This window comes from Lytechinus pictus, chromosome 12, assembly GCF_037042905.1.
Source record: "Lytechinus pictus isolate F3 Inbred chromosome 12, Lp3.0, whole genome shotgun sequence".
NCBI lineage: Eukaryota > Metazoa > Echinodermata > Echinoidea > Temnopleuroida > Toxopneustidae > Lytechinus > Lytechinus pictus.
Genome location: NC_087256.1, coordinates 12,272,131 through 12,296,333, shown reverse-complemented (window position 1 = coordinate 12,296,333; position 24,203 = coordinate 12,272,131). Strand labels below are relative to the sequence as shown.

General features: G+C 36.5%; 1 protein-coding gene across 1 annotated transcript in view; it reads right to left on the bottom strand.

Annotated features, from left to right (window-relative positions):
- LOC135156179 (monocarboxylate transporter 14-like) overlaps positions 1 to 24,203 on the bottom strand; it is a 31,182-nt gene that overhangs the window by 2,527 nt on the left and 4,452 nt on the right. Inside the window, exons 2-4 of the mRNA XM_064107815.1 lie at positions 4,507 to 4,650; positions 3,020 to 4,015; positions 2,140 to 2,380 (exon numbers count right to left, since the gene is read on the bottom strand). Of these exons, the coding sequence (XP_063963885.1) occupies positions 2,250 to 2,380; positions 3,020 to 4,015; positions 4,507 to 4,650 (1,271 nt within the window). The 3' untranslated portion in view covers positions 2,140 to 2,249. The remainder of the gene's footprint in view (positions 1 to 2,139; positions 2,381 to 3,019; positions 4,016 to 4,506; positions 4,651 to 24,203) is intronic.

The window sequence follows — 24,203 nt, the reverse complement described above, 5'->3', positions numbered from 1 at the left end:
AAGTACACATCCATCGACCTAACAAAACTCCTACAGCACCACTTCCAGTTCTTGAGAATCAAGCTGTGCAATTATCAGTAATAATATAGATCCTGGTCTGATATCCCTTGACAGAACGTTAGGCTTTCATTGAATGGGCCAGATCAAAGTCTTGAAAATGTCAGAAGGTTTTCAAGAGTTCAATTACTCTTTGCTGAAGTTGAGACACTTAACTTCATCTATGACAAAAAAGCTGCAGCTCTAATGATTGCCTTATTTTAATTCTTCGTCATTGTCCCTGGCTATATGAAAATGTTCTCGGATGATGCTTGCCATAAGACTTAGGCCTATCCTTTCCATTTACAGATTTAGTTATAGCGTTATAGTATTGATTGTAGCATTTGAGGTTAGTGACCTATTGCTACAGAGAAATTAGCACCTTGATTTAGATTTATAAAATGCATATCTAAATGCTGCTACTTTAGGTAACTTCACCATTGTCACCATTTCAAATTATATCACACATTATTATTTTTTTTACACTTTTGTCAATGCATTACAGTATTTTATAAGAAAAAGTGCTATTTGATCCAATTTTACCTCGAACTTGTATTTTGACATCATCATTGGTCAAGGATTCAACTATTAAATTTGTGTTCTTTTTCCACGCAGGTCAGTCTTTTTCCCATCAGAATCACTATACCTACATGCCACAATCACGTTATATCGACCTATTTACTTAAATTCCCTGACGCTATTGACATAGTTGATTGACCTTTAACTCCTAAATATATTTTCCATGGCCATTTTTTATCCTTATTTCTTTCAGAGTGAAATTATTAGACTTCTAAGTGTTCATTACAAATAGTTATCTTTCTTTCTATTATTCACAAATAAAATGTGAATATAATGGATAAATTTCTTTTTTGGGGGAATCATGCATGGATATATAAATATTTATCAACTTTTGACCTTTGACTTTGGATATTGGATTATTTTGAGTCTTTTTTATCTTCTTGCAAAAATTGCTTTTTGACATCAAAATCACCAACATGCAGCGTTTTATCTCAGAGATACCTTTATACGATATATAGCCTATGTAAAAAGGTCACTGACCTTTGACCTTGAACTTTATGGGTTAGTATGCATTCTAGGTGATTAACTTTATCTTATTTGACCTTCCTGTAAGAATCTGGGAATTTTGATACAACGATCATCAACCTGTGCCGTTTCATCTCAGAGATACTATTATACAGTGTGATACATAATGTAAAAAAGGTCATTGACCTTTGAAAGGCTTTTACCTTGAATTTTATAGTTTAATATGCATTCTGGGTACTTAATTCTATTTTATTTGATCTTCCTGTAAGAACCTCTGCATTTTGACACCAAGATCAACAACCTGCACCATTTCATCTCAGAGATACCATTATACCGTATATGGTATACAATGTAAAAAAAAAGTCATTGAGCTTTGAAAGCTTTGATCTTGAATTTCATTCATTTGTTGAATGAGCATTGTAGGTACTTGATTTGATTTCATTTGATCTTCTTGTAAGAATCTGTGCATTTTGACACCAAGATCACCAACCTGCGCCTTTTCATCTGAGAAATAGCATTATACCGTATATGGTATATGATGTAGAAAAAAGGTCATTGACCTTTGAAAGGCTTTGACCTTGAATTTTATTGTTTAATGTGCATTCTGGTAAATAAATTTGATTTTATTTGATCTTCCTGTAAGAACCTCTGCATTTTGACACCTAGATCACCAACCTGCACCTTTTCATCTCAGAGATACCATTATACCGTATATGGTATATAATGTAATAAAGGTCATTGAACTTTGAAGGGCTTTGACCTTGAATTTCATGGGTGAATGAGCATTGTAGGTACTTGATTTGATTTTATTTGATCTTCTTGTACGAATCTGTGCATTTTGACACCATGATCACCAACCTGTAATATTTTATCTGGGAGATACCACGATACAGTATATTTAAAAAGGTCATTGACCTTTGACCTTGAAAAAAAGCAATTTTCCCAACCCGTATTCCTTCTAACTTTTTTTTGTTAAATGTTGACACCCATACCTACTCAAATCAGTCAAAAAACCATTTCCAATAATTTTATTCCAGTTGGTTACTAATTACGGGATACTATAGGGCTCTTGGGATAAAACATCTGACAGCTCCTTTCGTGGACGGCTCCCCAGAGGTCATAATTCCATGGTGTACTGTTATGCTGGAAAGTTTCGACCCTACTGAGCCTCAGGGCTGAGTTTGAACTGAGTTGTATAGTCCGACTACTTTTGGGATTCCCATGAAGACAAAAGTCAATATGTCGACAACTGCAAGAAGCTTAAACGTGGCATCGTATGATACACGGTTGGCAATCAGTCCTGTATAATTGCAAAAAAAAACAATGAAACAAAGCTTGCATCAGGCATGGACGTTTGAGAAGTTCAAAGTCACCATGTAAAGCTCCCCCCCCCCCGCGTCTAAATAATTTCAACAGTGTTTTCCTGTGTGATAATTATATCATAATTGAAGGAGTCTTTTTTAAATTGGAGCATTTTTCTTCATTTGTTCCAAATCAGGTACCAATCCTGTTTATGAAATGTGGTTCACTGGTGTATTGATCAATTACCCTTTGAGTTAGGAAAAAGATAAACTTGTATGACAAATGAAGAATATCTACCCACGGCATTGGGACATTTGGTAAGAAAATGTTATGTGGAATTACAGTCTAGAGAGAGGAGGGGCTTGATAACTTGAATAAAAATTTTAATTACTTGAAAGAACTGGAGAGATGTATATATCGTGAATACAGTATGCAGGGGTTCGGAAAGAGAGGAGACGGAAACTGCATGTCTGGGAGGGTAATCACATATAGGGATTTACTTATGTGCAGTTTCTCATTAAATAAAATCATCCTATGTGTTCAAGATGAAGGCAATACAAGTCAGTGAAATGAGATAAGTGTGGTGCAACTACACAATCATGCTCGATAATTTGTCAAAAAAACAAACATAACATACCTGCGGAGTATCCACCCAATAAGGAAAAGAAGCCTGCAACCACATAAAGTATCCCTATCATCGTTGATAAGTGTTCTCCAGAAACTACGCTCTTCATCACCAGAGGACCAAGAATAGCCCTTCCCGCAATGGCCATCCCGGAAAAACATGACGTCACCAACATCGCCATGTAGTAAGAAATAAATCCATAAGATGACATTGCAGAAATGTTGAGCACACTCAAGGTAAGGTACATGTTGACAGGGTCAATGTTTCTGTGAGTCAAAACACCGACCAAGATTCGTCCAGACAGATTCCCAACAGCTGCACTAAGGGCTATGATGACTGTGTTTCTGGCAGAGATTCCTTGTTGGAGGGCTTTTGGTAATAGGAAAGCATGCCAACCAGCATAAATTATTTCTTGTGTGCCAAACGAGAAAATTGTAAGAACTAATAAAGGATTCGCATAAAATGCTGTTTTCTTCCACCATTCTGTAATTCTATGAGACAAGCCATAGATGTCAAGTTGGCTCTCCTCGCCTGATGATCTATCAATTGCAGAATCATCTTGATCAGTGTATGTCAAATCATGCAACACTGTTGAGAACATCAGAGGTCCTTTGTGATTGTTTCTGTCGCCAGAATCGCCGTCAGTACTGCCGGCAGTACTGACATCTGAATCTTGACAGTATCCACATTCTGCAGTGTGGACTCTCTCGTAGACTCCAGCAAGTGACGCATCGTCCCATGTAATGCTTCTCGAATCACCACATGCTCCATCCAAGGATACCTTGATCATCATAGCACATGGTATCAGGTTGAAAGTAAGAGCGCCTATGATTAATAGAACGTCCCGCCAACTGTATACAGCAAGTAACTCTTCGGCTAGGAAAGGGAACAAAGTCATTCCTACAGGAAATCCACATGAAGATAGACTGAAGAGAAGGTTGAAGTTTTCACCAGCGATTTTATTCAAAACGAGAAAGCAAGTCATCCACAGGAAGCTATTCCCGATTCCTGAAAGTGGTGAAAATCAGTATCAAACAATGAGATGCCCAAGATTTAGATAGCAACAGGCAATAAACGGGCTCACCAAATTACTTCCCCCCCCCCCCACAAATGAGACTGAATGCCTTAATTTCTTGAGATAACAGATCTATGCCTAATGGGCTTCTTCTACAGTGTTAGGCCCTTATTATTATCAATCACAAAAGAAGACTTCCAAGTACTGTTATTGAAAGAATACCAAGCACATACATAAAGGAGTGTAATTCAAAATCATTCAGTGTGCATTTATTTTAAGCTATACAATATTCTTTGGAGCAGCCAATGGAAATGTATTCATTTTATGTTGTGATCACAGTTTAAACTAGCTTGAAACCCGGTCATCCAAATAATGTTACATTGCACCCCTATTTGACAATATTGAAATATTCTACAGTCACACTTTCAGCCTGGAATGACTGCTATGAATTTGCATCCTCTTTCATAAACTGTATGATACATACCCACAAGGGCAAGCAAGATGAACACCACAATGTTGGTGTTGGCAAATGCTGTAAACACAAGAGCACTGGATTCTAACGCGGCGCCCATCAATAGAAAGAACCGAGGTTGACCCCAACGATTAATGAGGGCTCCAACAATGGGGGCTGAAATAGAAAATATTTGTATTTGGATAAATGATCATCACTCAAAAAAAAATATATATATATGGTGTGGACCATTGGAATTATTATCACAAATATTTTTTGCATCATTGTTTTTGTTGTGACCATCATCAATGCCGTTATTACCATTATTCATATTGCTACCATTCCCATTTAGCACAACTTGATATTAATCTGTTGGCATATTAGAAAGCAACCAGACTTATTACAGAAATATATGGCTATCTTTGTTCTATTTTATCAATTAACTCCATTTATCCCTGTTCATCTTCGTTTCTGGTTTAAGACCCTTCCGTAGATGTGAGCATTCCCGACCAAGCTTGATCGCCTTCGCAATCGTTTCGAAGGACACCATAAGTCGGAAATAGCCAAGCGCTTATATCGTGTTTTAACCACTCCTAAAATCTAAAATGTCCAAGTTGCTATTGCAACAAAGATTAGATAAAAGCTTGAAAACCTCACTCTCGGATATAATTTTCATATCAAAAGTATAAATACATTTTGGGTTTTTCCAATTCGGTTGTTTGCAATGATTAAAAGAATTAGTAATATTTCGTCCAACATTAGCAAAGTGTTCGTTTAGGTTTTCAGGACTTAGGTCATTGTGAACAGAATTTGAATATTTCATATTGCCAGTACTTAGCCATATTAAGTTCTTTCCAAAGCTTTTTAGAGTAACTTTTAAATTTAGATAAAATTAAAATAAATTATTTCTTTTTTGCTTCACGAATAGACAAGATAACTTTATTTCTGACTTGACGATATTCATCTTTAAATTCATCATTATCATCAGACTTGTCTTTATGGTAGTCACGTTGATATATATGTTCAAGGATTATATCTACTCTTTACCCGTACTTCCTTTATAAGAAGAGCATGTCGATTACAAATTTATAAAAAATGCTTCCTTCCATTTTAACCTTATCTGATCATTAATCACTGAATTGTCACAATCATTACCATTGAAATTACACAAGACATCACATTTATTCTAAACCTGACTGTTTTATGTTGCAATTCATACAGCGGCGTAACAGGGGTCGGTGGCAAGGGGGGCAAGAGCCAAAAATTCCCCGGTCATATCATGGTATGAACAGGCGTAATGAGGCGACTGTTTTGAGAAGGCCAGATATTGCGTATCGGGCAGAATTTATCTTTAACAAAAAGTTGCCAGCGAGCGAAGCGATACAAAAATCAAATTTTGTGATAGAGTTTGACATGATATCCAGAGAATAATATATATCACTCTTCTCTCTTGAGATTTCTTTTTTTGTGGTCTGTACGCCACTGTGAACAGGATTCTTTTATTGCAGCAGTAGCGTGAAGAGTAAAAAAAACGAGGGGCGCAGTATAGCACATGTGCTAAAAAGCTGCTTTATATAAGTCCCGAGCGAGCGTAGCGAGCGAGAAAAAACCACCTTTTCATGAGAATCTAACTTTGAGCTATTTTTTGACATTATATATATATTCAGTAAATAAAATCATATCCTACACTTTTCCTTTGCTTTTCTTTCCTCCTTTTTTGTTCTTGTTTGTAAAACTCTTTGGGGCCATGGCCCAACCCTTCCATACGCAGTGCTGTGCGGTTGGGGTCCGGGGCGGAGCCCCCGGAAATTCTTGATATCAAAGCCATTTAAACCTCGCAGATTGCCGCTATTTTAATCAAATCGCGGGCAATATACATAATATAGCTTTTACACAACACATTTAAAACCCAGTTGCGTAATAATCAAATATTTTGAGGGGGCAAAACAAAGCAATGTGGGAAAAATTTGTAAAAAGTCGCCAGCGTGCAAAGCGAGCTTGAAAAAAAAAATTGCCTAATGAAATTGAATTCTAATTATGTGATAGATTTTCCCATTATATTCAGCAAATAGCACATTTCATTGTTTCCATTCATTTCATTATACGTTGTCTCCTATAATTTTTTTTATTTCCTCTTGGGTGTGGAACCAAGACCCCCCTCCCCACGCCTGTATGTCAGTAATTGAACGTGATTGAACGGGGCCATTACAGAGCCATTTGAAGGTTATAAGTGAAGAGCCCCTACTGCGTGGGCCCCGGTAGCTTATTTGCATAAAATTTAGCAAGCCTATATAGCACAATGTTCTATGTTTTTCTTCGTTTTCTATTCGCTTTTCCCTTTCCCTTTCCTTTTCCCCTATTCTTCCCCTTTCCCTTTCTTTCTCCCTCCTTTTTTTCTTTTTCCCGTTTTTCTTTTATTTTCCCGGTGAAATCCGCCAGGGGGGCAGCTGCCCCCCCTGCTCCCCCGCCTGTTACGCCACTGAATTCATGAACATAAAAATGAATGCAAGTAAAAATTAAGTTATGGTCGCTCAACCACATTCTAGCAACATCGCATAAAACATGTTGGTCAGGTTTTGTTGTAAAAATCAGATCAATACATTTAGGAAACTGAGATGTAGTACGTGTTGGATTGGTTACTATTTATGTAAGAGAACATGGGCGGAAATCCCAGGGGGGACAGGGGGGACGTGTCCCCCTACCAAAAATAGTAGGGGGGACACAATATCAAATGTCCCCCCTACTATTTTTGGTCTTTTATGATGGAGAAAAATGCATCATTCACATTCGAAATAATACGTGTATTTTGGACTAAATGACCTTACATTTTGGGCGAAAACCTTTGTTTTTTTTTCTTGTCAAATTTTCCAGAGTGAATAAAATAAGATGAGGGGAAAACTTGGAAAATAAAAAGAATCTTTCATGTCACTATATAAAATTTTCGCTCGCGCTTCGCGCTCGCATTGCCTGTTAGGTGATTTTTCAATATGGAGCTTAAAAATCATGTTTAGAAGTCAATATACATTTCACCTCGGAAATCAAACTTTCATTATTTTGTGTGATTTACAAACGGATTTTTAAAAAAGTGATCTGTAAAAGTTACAGCTTTTATGGTCTGAATATTGACACTTTCTACTCGCACTGAGCGCTCGCAAAATTCGATTTATTCAGCACCAATTATTTTTGTGTATTCCATTTAGTTTGAAAATATCCCTTTTCAAGTCTGATTGTCAAAACGTAGCAGATAGTGCTACTCGTATTTTGATTGGCGATTTGTGTATGTCTCAATATTGATTTTCATGACAGTTTATCAAAGATTTTGGCTCGCGATCTGCGCTCGCATTGATGGTTAAAATGTGTTAACTGATGCATTCTATTCCTTATTACAAAAGTGCTTGAAATGTCCAGTTTCAGGCCATAATATCATCAGATTTCTATTATGCATTAATCAATAAGATATCAATTTAATGATTAAATTGTCCCTTTTGTTTCATCTTGCGCTTAGTAAGAGGAATAGAAAGATAGTCATCATTTTCATATGACTTGTCCTAAGGATGTCCCGGTCCTATGTCAAAACTCAAATAATAATGAAAAATATCAGCTCTTTATTAAGTGTGATCCATATCAACCTCACAATTTTCCTACAAAGTGCTTGAAATATATAGCTGAAATTGACTCTTTTTTTCAGATCGGAATATCAAATAGTTTAAGCTCGCGCTTCGCGCTCGCTGAATAGATGTGTAAAATGCCGAGATTCTAGGTCTAAATCTGAAACACGATCATGTTTATTCAAATATTCAATTTGTTCTCTATTTAAATCATTATCCAGTTTCAGATCACAATATCAAAAATTTTCTGCTCGCGCTTTGTGCTCGCATTATTAATGTAGAAAGATCCCCTATTACTCATCCTTTTCATGATTTACAAAACATGAGTAGAGTGTCCCGTTTTTAGGTCTAAATCTCGAATTTTTCTGCTCAAGCTTCGCTTACATCAATAATTGTTTAGTTATATAGCTACCCTGTTCACGATTACAAAAATTGATTAAAATTTTCGATTCTTTTTGAAAAAATGTCAAACATTTTCAGCTCGCGATTCGCGCTAGCATTGATTGTTGAAATATTTAACGTCTTCATGGCTAAGTGCAAGTAGTCCTTAACAAGTACCCTTTCGATCAATTCAAATTAAACGTATGAACATTTTCTGGCCGCATTTTGCACTCGCTTTATTAATGTAAGGACCGGGTGTAAGAAAGACCCCAATAACTCATCCTTTTCATGATTTACAAAACATGAACAGAGTGTCTCGTTCTTAGGTCTAAATCTCAAAACCTTCCGCTCGTGCTTCGCGTTCGCATCAATTGTTTAGTTATTTACCTATTATATGTTTAAGTTACAAAAAGTGCTTAGAATTTCCAGTCTTTAGGTACAAATTTCAAAAAATTTCAGCTCGCGCTTCCCGCCCGCATTATTTGATTGTTGAAATATTGTTTTCTTCTGCATCCATAACATTCGTATAATACATTTTTCATAACATAATAAACATAATATGCTAGCATTTTTGGCATGAATCATAAATAACCCTTTGCGTGCGGGCCCGCGAAACCGGATACCTCTCCCTGCGGCGGAGCTGTTTTTGTACATTGCTGGTATTTGGATCTGTGGCGGTGTTTTCCTAATCTATTGCTAATTGCGCCAAACTGAAGTATTTTCAGGATTTTTAGTAAATGTAAAGATGAAAGATCAGACATTTTTCTTTATAGAATTAACGGTCTCGCTTCTCAAATCAACAGAATAGTTAAGGAATTTACGAGGAAAAAGTCGTGTTATTTTGTAAAATCTTCGCTTTTTCCCAAGTCAATAGGCACTGTGTACAAAAATGCGTAAGGGCAATCAGCACGCGCGGACAAGTCGGGTTCGATCGATACCGCTTTGTTGTCTGCTCTTTTTTCATTGCTCATGAATGGTCTCTTTACCCCCTTGCAGATCTTTGCAAAGTGTATAATTACGACGATAATCCGATAATTTACTAGGTCATCCTGACGAAATACACTAATCTTCCTTTTATTCAGGGCGTTGGCTATTAGTCCCCTGCTCTTTTTTATAAGGAATTTGTTTGAGCGTCCGCCATGACTTTCTTTTGTTCATTTTTAAAAGAGCAGAGGATAAACGGTGTTCTTAATTCCTTTATTTTCTGTTTGTTTCCTTTGAAATAGAAGACAAAAATAAGAGCAATATCGGATGAGAGAACGAGAGAAAGCGGGGGGGGGGGGTTCAAAAGTTTTCCAGGGGCCCGTTTTATATAAAATTTGTTTACAAGTTTTCAATAACACTTGAAAGCTATATCATTCTATTTGACTGGCGGATGGTAAATTTGTTTAAATTATTGCGCATTTTTTAATATAACATGTGCATGTATAATGTATTTATAAAACGGTACCAATTAGGGATTTCCTCGTTTTCCCTTTCTCTGGTTTCTAACCTGTAACTGAATGTATACCGCTTTCATTCCCTTATATCTATCGTCTTTCTATATCCCCTGCCTTCTACACCTTTTTTCTCTGAGTTCTTCTCATTTGAATTATATCTGTATCGTCTTCTTTCTTCCCGATTTGGATTACGAGGTATATACCCGCCCCCATCCCCCTCAATCCTTTCTTTCTGATTTTTTTCTTCTCAGTACCTGTCATTTTACATTACATCTAACATCCCCCCCCCCCCCTCTCTTCATCGGTAACGGTTTCGAGAGATCAATGCCTCGTTTTTGCCAACTTGTATTGATTGGAGATGGTTGCATTTGTGGGCCTCTCGTCCTATTGCATCGTGGTTATCATGTCGAAAATTTTGGGGGTTTTCCCCCTATTTCTCAAATAATGTCCCGAAAAACCTTCTAAAATTACTATTGTAACTGTCATTTCACAAAAAATTCTATATCATCTTCCATTTTCTATATTGAAAACGTGGGTAGATATCTTTCACAAAAGACAATATGATGATGATCATCATCATCATCGTATAAAAATGCACGACTAAACTATTTTTTTGTGAACCTGGGGCTTAGGGTTATGGCAAGACAGAGGCCTTAATCTTTCACTAAAAGTAATTTTCTTTTTTAGATTTTTTTATAAATTATATGTTTCATTTAATTCGATTTCCCCCGCAGATATTATAGCAATAAAATAATTTTGTTCCTGAAGTTTGCGCATCGGTATTCGATTTGTAATATCATGACATTATTTCAAAGAGTTAAACGAATAAAAGTGACTAAAATTGTAAGTCTGAAATCATACCTCCCAACTCTCTTCTTGTCACTTTCTACGTTTCTTTATCTTACTATTCCCTCAAAAAGAGCAAAGCAATTACTGAAAGTAAAAGAAAGTATTTTTTCTTGAATAAATTATAGCATCCGCAATCATAAGTGTTGTTTTTTATTTGTTCTTTCGTTTTGTTCTATTGTCTCCTTGATTTCAGAACCGATAATAAATAACCGTCCTCACCTCTTTCAGCAAACATGTACAAAAAATCCGAAGTCTATATAACTTTCTGATTTTTTTTTCGGCCGGTCCACTCCCTCCCACATTCAGTCACGGAAACAATTTTTTTTCCTCTATGAATCTTTTCTACCACGCTATTCGCCAGTTAAAAAAATGAGAAAGAAATCGGCAAAAAGTACGAAAATCAATAAAATTTGGGTCGGTATCAACCTTTTTTTTTTGGGGGGGGGGGTGTAGGTTGCACATGAATAAAAGTTTGTAGGATTGAGAGGATTCTATCGGGTGACACGCCATACAAACGTGTTTTCTTTATAGGGGGTGCCTTAGCGTAATGTATCATCCTGTATTATTCTATTTCCTCCATTTCGCGCGAGGAAACTAAGTTCACTATTGGTTTTATCATTTGAAGTAATTATGTTTCCGTCAATTTTTCAATGCAGAAGTTTTCATCTGGGTGAGAAAAGGAAATAAGATGAAGAGGTTCTAAAACCTAACCTATTATAAATTCATTCTGTAAAATTACATGAATTAACAAATTGTATTTTTTTAGCCGCTTCATCCCCGTCCCACAGCTCAACACTTGCACCATAAAAAAACATTGCAGTCCCTGTATAACATCTTTTTCCAAACATTTTGGTTTAGATGCTAACCATGGTAAGCGCCCAAAATTTTTGGTCGTAACGGGGGAAAAAAGGGGCCAGGACGGTCTTTATTCTTATTTTTTCTACAGCGTTACTCGCAATTAAAAACAGAAAATCGGAGAGAGGAGACAAACAAGAAATATTAGAGTGTAGGTCAGAACATTTTTCTTCGGGTGGGGGGGGGGCAAACAAGAACAATGATAAAAAATCATCAGTTTGGCAAGGGTCTTAGGACCGAGTTGCAACAAACAAACATTGTGGGATTTTTTTTAAAGTAATCTAACCAAAAAATAAAGTCATGTTGTAATTCGTTTAAGTAGATATTCATGGAATTTTAGCAAAAGCCCACTTGTCTGTTCCCCCTTTTATCTCTGTATCTCATTTTCTCTCGTCCTCCCTGACATTTGAACATATTTTTTCGATAATTTCCCTAAATAATTATTCGTTCATCCTTATATGCATCATCACCCAGGGGAAGCGCCTTTTTGCAATATGAATCACTGACGGATGTCATAAGCACCTGTGTTGTCGGTAATGAGACATTTTTTTAGATACGGTATGTTGGTCGAAAAAAGATTCATAAAAGCTTTTTGTATTGCTAAGTACGAAAAGCGTTCAATGGGTCATCCTGCCGATAAACACTAATCTTCCTTTTGTTCGGGGCGTTGGCCATCTGTATCCTGCTCTTTTCGGAAGGAATTTGTTTGAGTGGCCGCCCAGACATTCTTTTGTTCGGGTAGTGCCAATATCATGAACTATATGGACGTTCCCCCTTTGAAAAGAGCAGAAGATGAATGGTGTGCTAAACTGCTTTCTTTTCTCCTTTTTTCAGAATAGTAGACAAAAATAATGAGAAGAAGAGGGATGATGGGGAGGGAAAAAGTTCAAAAACTGCACTGAGATCAGCTCAAAGTACTAAGACATTACAAGCTTTTTGCTTTTCTGAAAATGCAATCGATCGATGAAACCAAGGAGATATCATTCTATCTAGAATGATATCTTCTTGATTAAACAAATAAGACGAAAATGGTGAATAAACGCGTAGCTTATTACGTGACGATCTTGCAGAAAAGATGTTAGCGTATGTATCTATCAGAACAACGATATGGATCAAATCACGTGATCAGAACAAATCACGTGATCAGGCCTTATGCGCGCGCGTACGTGCTCGTCACAAAATTTATCCTCCCCGTCCGACTCCAACGAAAAAATCGGGTAAAGTTGAAATGATTTCCTATTTTCGGGATTTTTCCCCACGTAGCTGTATATTTTTTCCAATCTGTTATCGAAATAGGTTTATGAAGGAAATAGTGTCAGAGGTTTTAGTACATAACAATTACGAAAAAGCTGAAAAACTTCACTGAATTAAACCAAACATTTCTCGGCTTCTGTAGAAGCCCGTCGTAGCTAAGTGAACGACTCGCTGGGCTTCTGTGGAAGCCCGTCGCACTCAAAGGGATAAAGAGTATTAAAAAGATAATTTCAGAAAAAAATGATTAACTATATGATATTTACAATTTGCAGGAGAAGGATTGTCATCATAAGCAGATTGCTTGAAAAAAATGACAATCCCAAACTTATACTTATTGAATTAATTAATACATTTATAAAGCAGAATGGGCATACATTTTTAAATACGAAACATGAATTCATGCAATATTATAGTATGAAGATGAAGATGATAAAGCTGAGGGTGACGGTGATATGATGTGATGATGATGATGATGATGAAGGCCATGGAGATGATGGTGGTCATGATGAAGATATTGGTAATGACTAAATCGAAGGAGGAATAAATTCACGATAAAAAGGATATGTAACGTCTTCATGGCTAATTGCAAGCAGTCTTTAACAGGTACCTTTTCCATCAGTTAACCTCTGCTCGCACTTCGCGGTCGTAGTAAATATTTAGTTGTATATACATCTTTTTCAGGATAACAAACATTGGCCAGAATGTTCAAATTTTAGGGAAAAAATACATAAATTTTCGCCAAAAAATTTGCTCGCGCTTCGCGCTCGCATTATATAAATAAGGACAATGATATCATATATTTATGTTGATTTATAAGGATAAAGCTGAAAAGTGACTATGAGGACTACTCCTTCAATGAAACAGACAAAAATTACCTTCGAGCTGCCGATCGGGGATTAACATATGACTGAAAATGTTTTCGCCCCCCCCCCCTATTGGCGGAGGCTGGATCAGCCCCTGTTGTCCCCCCTACCTTTCGGGACAGATTTCCGCCCATGTAAGAGAATATAAACATTCAACAGTATATAATAGATTACCAAATCCCCTAAAACTATTATATCTATGTCTTCTATAGACCATAATTATAGTCATATTTGCAAGAAAGTCTGAGAAGTGAGTGTAAAAGGTAGCATCAGCATGGCGGTATATACAGCATATACATGAATTGTTTCTTTAGAATTAATTCAAGTAAAACAGTTTCAAATTCAACATTAGAAGCGGTATGTTTTCTTTCAGTAACATGCAAAGAGTCTTTAACAAAAATACATACGCCATCCCCACGTCTATAGCTTCTCGATGACACCTAAAAACTCTATACCCTTGGATAAGGATTTCATTATCTGCAATGTTTGTGTTTTACTAAGATTTAGATATACAAAGAACATCCAAATTTAATTTTGATACTAGGAATCGTATTTCTTCAATTGCAGGATAGAGACTACTGCAATTAATGTGAGCACACTTAAGCCCATTTAATTTCTTCAAACGATCGCTATAAAATAATATATTAATTTTTACTGCGAGGAACCTTGTCAATAACTTGAGGGTTGTTTACACCCGGGGTTTACATGCCGTCTAAAATCATCAGCACTGGCACTCTCTTCTTGGCCGATGTTCTAGTAGAAGTGAGGGAAATCTGACAACGGCGACACTGCAACCATAGCTCTATGCTGCAACTGGGCGCCATGTCGACAGTGTTGAGATCTATGGTTCGGTTCACCGCAGAACCCGCATCATTGTTATATAAACATTGCGATAGGATTCGGGTGGAGCACTAGCTACTGATGCGTAAGACGGGGGACTATAGCTCTATGGTCCGATCATAGGTCCATGGTCCGATACACAAAAGAAGTTCATCGGTGCGTTGTAATAGCTCTATGGTTGTATTGTAATAAGATGGGAGTGTTTTTTTTTTGGGGGGGGTGCGGTCACGTGACTGATTATAACTTGGACGTGGCGTCTGCCGGGCGTCTGTTGGTAGGGGAACGATCTCGTAGTTGGGTGGGGCTGGTAAATTGGTAGCTTCTTGTAGACGGGTTTGTAGATGAGGACGCTGAGGAGGATTGGGTGTATTTGGTGCATACCGGGGAGGGTTACGTCTGTGAGGTACCAGGGGTGGAGGATGACTTCGAAGAGGAGGGATTCGAAGGCTGATGTTGAAGATGATCGCTGGTTGATGGTTGAATTATATGATGGCTAGTTGGATGCTGTGTGTGGTTTCGATGGCATGCTTAACCTGTTTCATCTCAAGACAAAGTTGATCAACTCTTACATTGATGCACTTACACTTCATGTAAATTCAATTTCTTTCATTACACCTCAGATTACATAATCGACAAAAATTCTCCGTAGTTTCAAAGATCGTACACTATTACAATGCAAAGATCCATTGTGTTCAGGATCGGCTTCAGGAGAGTCGGAATCTTCAATGACGTCATTAATCTACTATTCATTCAAATAAATCAAGATAATAGTAGACTTGTTAAGAGGTTGAACGCTGCATTTTTTAGTACAAATGTCCCACTTGGCACAAATGTTCCTTGAGTCAAAAGAAAAAGATTCATCCAAATAGACACGCTGTATCTATGCAAATAAGCAAGTAATTTGCATAAATTTGCATATTATGTCTATATAGTTAAAACAAGTATTTAAGAATATATATTCAACCAAAACTGCTCTAAAATTGGAAACAAAGACTTTGGGTAAGAAAGGGAAAAAAATTGTCATGAAATTATTGGGATATCCTTGTTTACTATTACCTAATTTACATAAATTATGCAAATTAAAATTAAAAACAGAGTATTTTTTTCATGAATCCTGATCTGTTTTATAAATTATATACAATTTTATACAATGTCAACATTCTACATGAAAGAGAATATATTAGCGAGAACATTGATATGCTTCATGACAGTATTAGTGTCTTAATTTGCTTAGAAAGAGGGAAAATATGTCAAAATGTATTACGTGATATTGCGCTAAAACGAGACCAAAACAAACCTCTATGTTACAGTCACACTCACGAATCCGACTATAAAGTGATCAATGCTATGTTATGCGAGATAACACAATCCCAACACAATAGCTTCCATCGGCTTCGTAACGCTTTTGTTGGTGTGTCTGCCACACCGTAAGCTGTGGGTATATACGAGCAAAATGCATTTTGGTATCGGTAAAACACCATTTGTTTTATGGCATCTCTTGGAAAATTGACAGGAGACATTACTTTGCCGGTTACTATAATGAAGCTCTGGCACATAAAAAATATAAACACATGAATCATGACGAATGTACCCCCACCTCAATCCATATTTTAACTTTATTTTGGAGACCCCGAAATGGCAAAACTGGATTCCCGCTACTTTACAAAGCCAGTTTGACTTGTATTATCGACTTGGAAAATACAGAATTATGATTCATCAGTGAACATGTTTCCTAAAGAAAATTTTTCGTTTATTTAAGCCTACACCCACGGGAGCCCCCCTACCGAATTTACCCCCACCTCTCTCTGTATTTCAACACTATATAAAAATATCGTGTTTTTAATGCCACCGGCAAGGCAAATGGCGTTTTTGGCAAAGCAACTTTTCTATTTAGGGAATAATAATAATAATAAAATTACATTTCTATAGCGCATAATACACCAGGTCTCTATGCGCTTCACATATACATGAATTAAATATCTCAACTTATACAATATGGGCATTGAATAAAAAAACAAAATTACAATTAATCAATTGTTAAACAGGTACGTTTTAAGTGCAGTCTTAAAGGTTTAGATGGTGGGTGCAGTCCGGATGACAAGCGGGAGAGAGTTCCAGCATTGAAGGTGAAGGAGCTATGGCCGTAGTTCTGTGTCTTAAAACGGGGAACCTGAAGGAGATGCTTATTCTGTGACCTGAGAGCACGGGAAGGAGTGTAGGTCTTGATGATTTCAGAAAGATACGAAGGGCTTGAACCAGAAAGAGACTTGTAAGTGATGAGCAGGATCTTAAAGCGAATCCGCTTGTCAATATTGGAAGCCAGTGGAGGTTACGAAGGAGGGATGAGTTAGAAGTCAGACCAGTAGCTCTCTTTGTGATTCTAGCTGCTATGTTTTGAATTCTTTGAAGCTTCTGGAGGTCGTTGGCAGAAAGATTTGGTAGGAGTGCATGACATGTGTCCAGTTTAGAAGTGACGAAGTCGTGAATAAGAGTCAAAGTCGTCTTTCGGTCCAAAACTCCACGAATTCGGCCTATCTTTCTGATGGATGACATAGCAGAACGACACACTCCTGCAACATGAGATTTTCTAGTAGCATGCTCATCAAATACAATTCCCAGGTTTCTAGCTTCGGCCACGGATTCAATGACTGTCTCACCTACTGTTATCGCAACAGGAGGAGTTCTAGATATAAATTTGGAAGAGAGGTGAAGAACTTCCGTCTTGCCATCATTAATAGCTAACTTGTTCATGGCTGCCCAGACGCGGATGTCAGCTAAGCACTTATTCAGACGAAGTATAGCAGATGCTCTCTCTGATCCGTTGAAAGTCAGATAGATATGAGTGTCATCCGCATAGATCATCGATTGAATGCCATGCTCAGATATGATGTCTTGGATAGGGGCAGTGTACAGTGTATAAAGAAGTGGTCCAAGCACCGAACCTTGTGGTACACCGCACGTGTCCTCTACTGGTTCCGATGAATCATTGGCTACTCTTACCATGTGATTCCTTCTAGTGAGGTAAGATTCAAACCATTTCATTGCGTTCCCCGAAACTCCAAACTGCTCTGAAAGTCTTTTCAGTAGTATCCGATGGTCAATCGTATCGAACGCGGCTGTAAAGTCCAGGAGAACTAGAATCACTTCTTTGTGGGTGTCTAATTCCTCTAAACAATCATTTTGTACAAGAAGAAGAGCCGTTTCGGCGCTGTGGTGCTTTCGGTAGGCTGACTGTGTACGCGGAAGTAAGGCATTTTCTTCAAGATATTCTAGAAACTGCCCCATGGCATGAGGGAACCTCTTTTATTTATAAGGGATATTACTCTGCAGTTTGTAAATAATGGCCTAGCACAGTAAAGGCTATAACCAAACAGGAGCATGCCTATGGTACCATTTCCCCTTTTGATTTTATGTATTCAAAAATAATTAACTGTCTATAGTACTCCCAAAGCATTACTTTTGTTCGTATTGATATCTTGGAATAGATTGAGGAGAAAATACTCTAAAGTGACTTGTAGAGGAGCTGTGGTACATTGAAGAACAGCCACATCATGTGGCGTAACAGGCGGGGGGGGGCAGGGGGGGCAAGTTGCCCCCCCTGGCGGATTTCACCGGGAAAATAAAAGAAAAACGGGAAAAAGAAAAAAGGAGGGAGAAAGAAAGGGAGAGGGGAAGGAAAGGGGAAAAGGAAAGGAGGGAAAGGAAAGGAAAGGGAAGGGAAAGGGAAGGGAAAGGGAAAAGAAAACAAATAATTTTTTTTAATGGAAAGGAAGGAAAGCGGGAAATGTACGAAAGAACATTTGAGTAAGAACAAATCATTCCGAAATATGCCTATGTAATGCAATAGCACGGTGGGAAATACATTAAAAGATGGCAAAATGGCAAACAATAGCGGGAAACGAAGGGATGTAATTAGTCAAAAGCTAAATTGGAAAACAAAGAAAAAGGACAAGAAAAAAATAATAACATGACCGGGCTTCCGATGATTAAAATTAAAGAGCGGGAAGAAAGATGGACTGCAAACAACATTGTGCTTTAAGTTTGCTAAATTATATGCAAATAAGCTACCGGGGCTTTGCCCCAGACCCCACGCAGTAAGGGCTCTTCATTTATAATCTTCAAATGGCTCTATAACGTCCCCCCTTTAAATCACGTTCAATCATTGGCATACAGGCGCGAGGGGGGGGGGGGGGGGTCTTGGTTCCACACCCAAGAGGAAATAAAATAAATTATAGGATACAACGTATAATGAAATGAATGGAAACAATGAAATGTGTTATTTGCTGAATATAATGGAAAAATCTATCACATAATTAGAATTTAATTTCAATAGGCAATTTTTTTCCAGCTCGCTTTAAACGCTGGCGACTTTTTACAAAGTTTTCCCACATTGCTACGTTTCGCCCCTCAAATATTTGGTTCATTACTCAACTGAGTTGAAAACATGTGTTGTGTAAAAGCTATATTATATTTATACCCGCGATTTGATTAAAATAGCGGCAATCTGAGAGGTTTAAATGGCTTTAATATCAAGAAGTTTCGGGGGCTCCGCCCCGGACCCCAACCGCACAGCACTTCGTATGGAAGGGTTGGGCCATGGCCCAAAAAGTTCTACAAACAAGAGCAAACAAAAAAGGAGGAGAGAAAAGCAAAGGAAAAGTGTAGGATATGATTTAATTTACTGAATAAAATGTCAAAAAATAGCACAAAGTTAGATTCTCATGAAAAGGTGATTTTTTCTCGCTCGCTTCGCTCGCTCGGGACTTATATAAAGCAGCTTTTTAGCACATGTGCTGTAGCTGCACTCCTGTTTTTTTTTTTTTTTTAATTCTTCACTGCCGCAAAGAATCCTGTTCACAGTGGCGTACAGACCACAAAAAAGGAATCTAAAGAGAGAAGAGTGAAATATATTATTCTCATGGATATCATGTATAAATATATCACAAAATTTGATTTTTGTATTAAAAAGGTCAAAATTTTTGCTCGCTCGCTCGCAATTTTTTTAAAAGATAAATTCTGCCCAATACGCGATATCTGGCCTTCTCAAAATAGTCGCCTCATTACACCACTGCGCCTGTTCAATGCATGATATGACCGGGAAATTTTTGGCTCTTGCCCCCCCTGGCCACCGACCCCTGTTACGCCGCTGGCCACATGCGAGCTCTAAACTACCCCAACCCCTTTGTTGATTCCACTCTATGTTAAAATGAAATATTTTTAGTGCCCCATCGGAAGAAAGATGCATTTCTACTACACAGTAAAGCCGCTTTACAATCTCCTCTTGGAAAAACAGAGAAGGCATTGTTTTATATCCCATGAAAATAAGTTAGTGTACATTACGGGGGCCTGTCGAAGTTGCCCCACCCCTTTTTGTTTTGACAATGTATATTTAAAATATCGTCTTAATGAAGCCCTCATCTAGAAAAGGGCACTTATTAAAAATAGCATCTATAACGATAGAGGAGGCCCTGGCACTGGAAGCAGGGGCTGAAGCACCCCCAAGATTTTCGGGGGAGGGGGTATTGCGTGTATTATTCTCCATAAACAGCACCCCCTGGAATTCCGGCAGATGTGACAAAACGAAAAAAAAATGTTACCAAAATAACCTTCATTTTGCAGCGCAATCCTTTTGGTTTCTTTGCTTGTTAAATTTCTTGGGCCCAAAGTGACCTTCATTTCGTTCACAGTGCTCTGGAGAGGTCATACGAATAGATGTGCTTAAGTAAATTAAGTCTTAATATCGACAAAACTGAAAGTATGTTATTTGGGTCACGTCATATGTTGTCTGTGCACAAGTCTCTTAATGTCAGAATTTCAGGAAAATATATTCAGTCTAATTTGTGAAATATTTGGGGGTCTTTATTGATCCAGAGTTAAAATGGAATTGCCACATTGATAAACTTTGTGCTAAAACCAGTAAATTACCTTGGTCGGCTTCGTTCATTTTTAAATGATAGTCTGAAATTAATTTACCGTTCAGTAATTTTGCCATTGTTTGATTATGCCGATGTAGTCTTTGATTCATCAAATTTGAAATGTACCCAACGATTGCAAAAAATACAAAATAGAGCTTGTAGAATAATACTCAAAATTAATCCGTATAAATATATATCTAACCATACTGTTCATCAACTCTTAAACTGGGAGTCATTAAAATCAAGGCGTATAAAGCATACTCTTTCAATGGTTTATAAGAGTCTGAATGGTCTTAGTGCGCCTTACTTGAAAAATGTATTTCAGTTTTCAACTCATAAATATTCTCTCCGTTCTGATAAAAATCTTTCTCTCCCGAAATCACGGACTGAATACTGTAGAAGAATGTTTTCATACAGGGGTACGACATATTTTAATGAATTGCCACGTGATGCTAAATGTTCTGTTTCTTATAGTTCATTTAATAACGTAGTTAATAACCACATCTTAAATTGGGTCTGACTGTACATTATTCTCTGTTGCTCAATTTCTATACATTGAAATGTAGGGTGTGTTAACGTAGGGGGTGAGGGCTAGATGTTATGACCGATTAGTTTTATTTCTTATTGTTTTGGTATGTTATTTTTATATTTTGTATAATTTATATTTGAGTAATTTTCTTTTATGCTATATGAGGACCCCTTGGTAGACCAGCAGCACCATGATTGATGCTGCTGAGTAGGGCCATCCTCCCGTTTTCCATTTATCAATTCACATGTATCATTTTATATGTATTGTTATTTGTTTTTAACGGAAATAAATTCAATTCAATTCAATTCAATACTTCCACAAACGGTTTGCATCAAATTTGAAATTTCTATGAAGTAGCTTTACATTTTTACAAGTGTTTTCAATAAATTACTCATTTTAGAGGCTAATTTGCATAATTTATGCTAATTAGGGTTAAATTGCATAGATACAGAGTATCTCTTTGGATAAAATTTTTCCAATGGGTTCAAGGAATATACATGCCAAGAGGCACATTTGTACTAAAAAATGCAGCGTTCACCCCTTTTTTTGCAGTCAACAAGTCTACTATAACTACGAGAGCTGTTTGGATGATTTTTTGCTCGTAATTCTCGGTTTTCCTGTTTTTTTTCCTCTGTGCTATTTGATACGATGTGATTAACTTCTACATATATAGCTTGCCACCGGGGTTACATTTTGCTAAAACTGCAGCAGGAAACGTAAGTTTATATGCTTTTTTTCTAACTGACAGCATTTCTCATTTTGTCATTCTGATTCAACGTAGTCCCATTTACTGATCTTTTGAGACGGTTTTTATACATATGCAGTCGTTTACACGGATATGTTGAAGCAGTTCCTATTAATCGAACGCATAGGCCTACATTCTTGCTATTAAAACACTTTATTGTTCACTCTGGGTTATTACGTAATCGCGACGCGATGCCTGATCCCTAATGGTATTAGGCTTTGGTTACCAGAACGTAACATGTAACATACATAGCAATGTTTTATTCTTCTCCATAAATTGACAGAATAATGTTACATTGATAATATAAATACCAAGTAGGAACTAAGCAGTAAGCATAAACAAGAAAATATTTGAATTGCAGAGTTCCTTAAATAACATCGTATGTAAGTAACTCGTTTGACTAAAACATGGCTCAAAATAAGCATTCACAGAAACCTTTTCTGCCTTTCTCTATTTTTCCAAGAGCAGAAGAGGTTTCATAAATATAAAATTTGTTTTAAATGTGGCATCGCATGCGTTTAGGAAACTCTTAAAGTTTCAGACTGTGAACTCTAAAAGTTTCTTTAACTGTGGGACCAACGTTTGTAAATATAATCCCCATGTATATGTTAGAGAGAAACTTGGTTAAAAGACGATAGTGTGCAATGCAATATCGATGGTTATAATTTTCTGTCTAATAATATAAAAAATAAGAGAGGTGGAGGAGTCGGTATATATGTTAGGGATGATCTTGTTTTTAAATCTAGAAAAGATATTGAAATTTATTATGTATATATTGAAAGCATTTTTGTCGAAGTGGAAGTCCCACAGAATAAAAGTATTATATTAGGGTTTTTTTATAGGCCACCAGATCAATCAGTTTCTTTGTTTTTAGATGCACTTGATAATATTTTCCATAGTTAAGAGGAGTGAAAATAAAAACCTATATTTCCTTGGTGATTTTAATATTGATCTATTAATGGTTTCCTCTTCTCAACGTGTTAATAAGTTCTTAGACATTTTGTTGACAAATTCCTTATTTCCATTGATACATTATCCCACTCGTGTAAGTTCACATTCGGCAACATTAATTGACAACATTTTCACAAATGATTTAACAAAACTGTCGAGTGGTGTAACATTAGATTACATTAGTGACCATCTTCCTATATTCTGTATATGTCATAATCTGATTTTTAAGGGTAAGACAAATGATATTTTGAAAAGGACGATAAATGAAGTTAGTATTAGCAAGTTTTATCAATGTTTATAGCAAATATCCTGGGACTTAGATGAGAAAGACCCAAATCTTGCTTACAATTCTTTTATAGATAAATTTCTAGAAATATACAATAAATGTTTTCCTTTGCATAAAGTACGTATTAAAAATAGATCTTTTTCTAAACCATGGATTGACAAAGAGTTGATTAAAAAGATAAAGAAAAAGTGGAAAGCCTATAGAAAATATTTAAAGAATCCAACTGATTATAGAAAAAAGGTTTATAAGGAATATAGGAACATGGTCACAAATGAAATGAAAAAGAAAAAATATGCTTACTACAAAAATAAATTCAATAGTAACAAGAATAATATAAAAGTGACATGGAAAATTGTAAATCAAGCTCTCGGATCTCGAACTAGTAAAAAATATTATAATATATCAAACTTAAATGTTAACAACTCAATTATTACTGATAAAGCTGATATGTGTGATATTTTTAATAACTATTTTGTTGATATTGGTTATAATCTTACTAATACTGAACATTATTCTGGTATTTATCAACAGCCAGACTTTTCATGGAATATCCGTTCTGCTTATTTTACTCCAATAACTTGTAATGAAATATTAAATATAGTATCTTCTTTTAAAAACGGAACGAGTGCAGGGTATGATGAAATTGATGTTAATGTTGTTAAGAAAATAATTCCAGTCATTTGTTCACCTCTTTGTTCAATTTTTAATTTGTCTATATCCAAAGGTCTCTTTCCAGATAAGCTCAAAATAGCAAAGGTCATTCCTGTTTTTAAAAATGGTCGTGAAGATGACGTCTCAAATTATCGTCCAATTTCAGTTCTTCCTTTGTTTTCTAAGATTTTTGAACGATGTCTATATAAAAGACTATACCAATTTCTCACTTCTTTTAATATTTTACACAATGGTCAGTATGGCTTCCGTAAGGATTACTCCGCATCGATGGCTCTTCTTGATTTTATTCATAAAGTTTCTGATTCTATTGATTCCAAAAAATATATGATTGGTTTATTTCTCGATTTAAGCAAGGCTTTCGATACGTTAGACCATATTATTTTAATGAAAAAACTATATGCTCATGGAATTCGCGGTTTACTCTGGGAACTATTTAATAATTATTTATCACATCGTTTTCAGTTTGTATCAATTTGTAATAATAATTCATGTTTGAAACCGATTCGATGCGGAGTACCCCAAGGATCTATTCTGGTCCCCTTA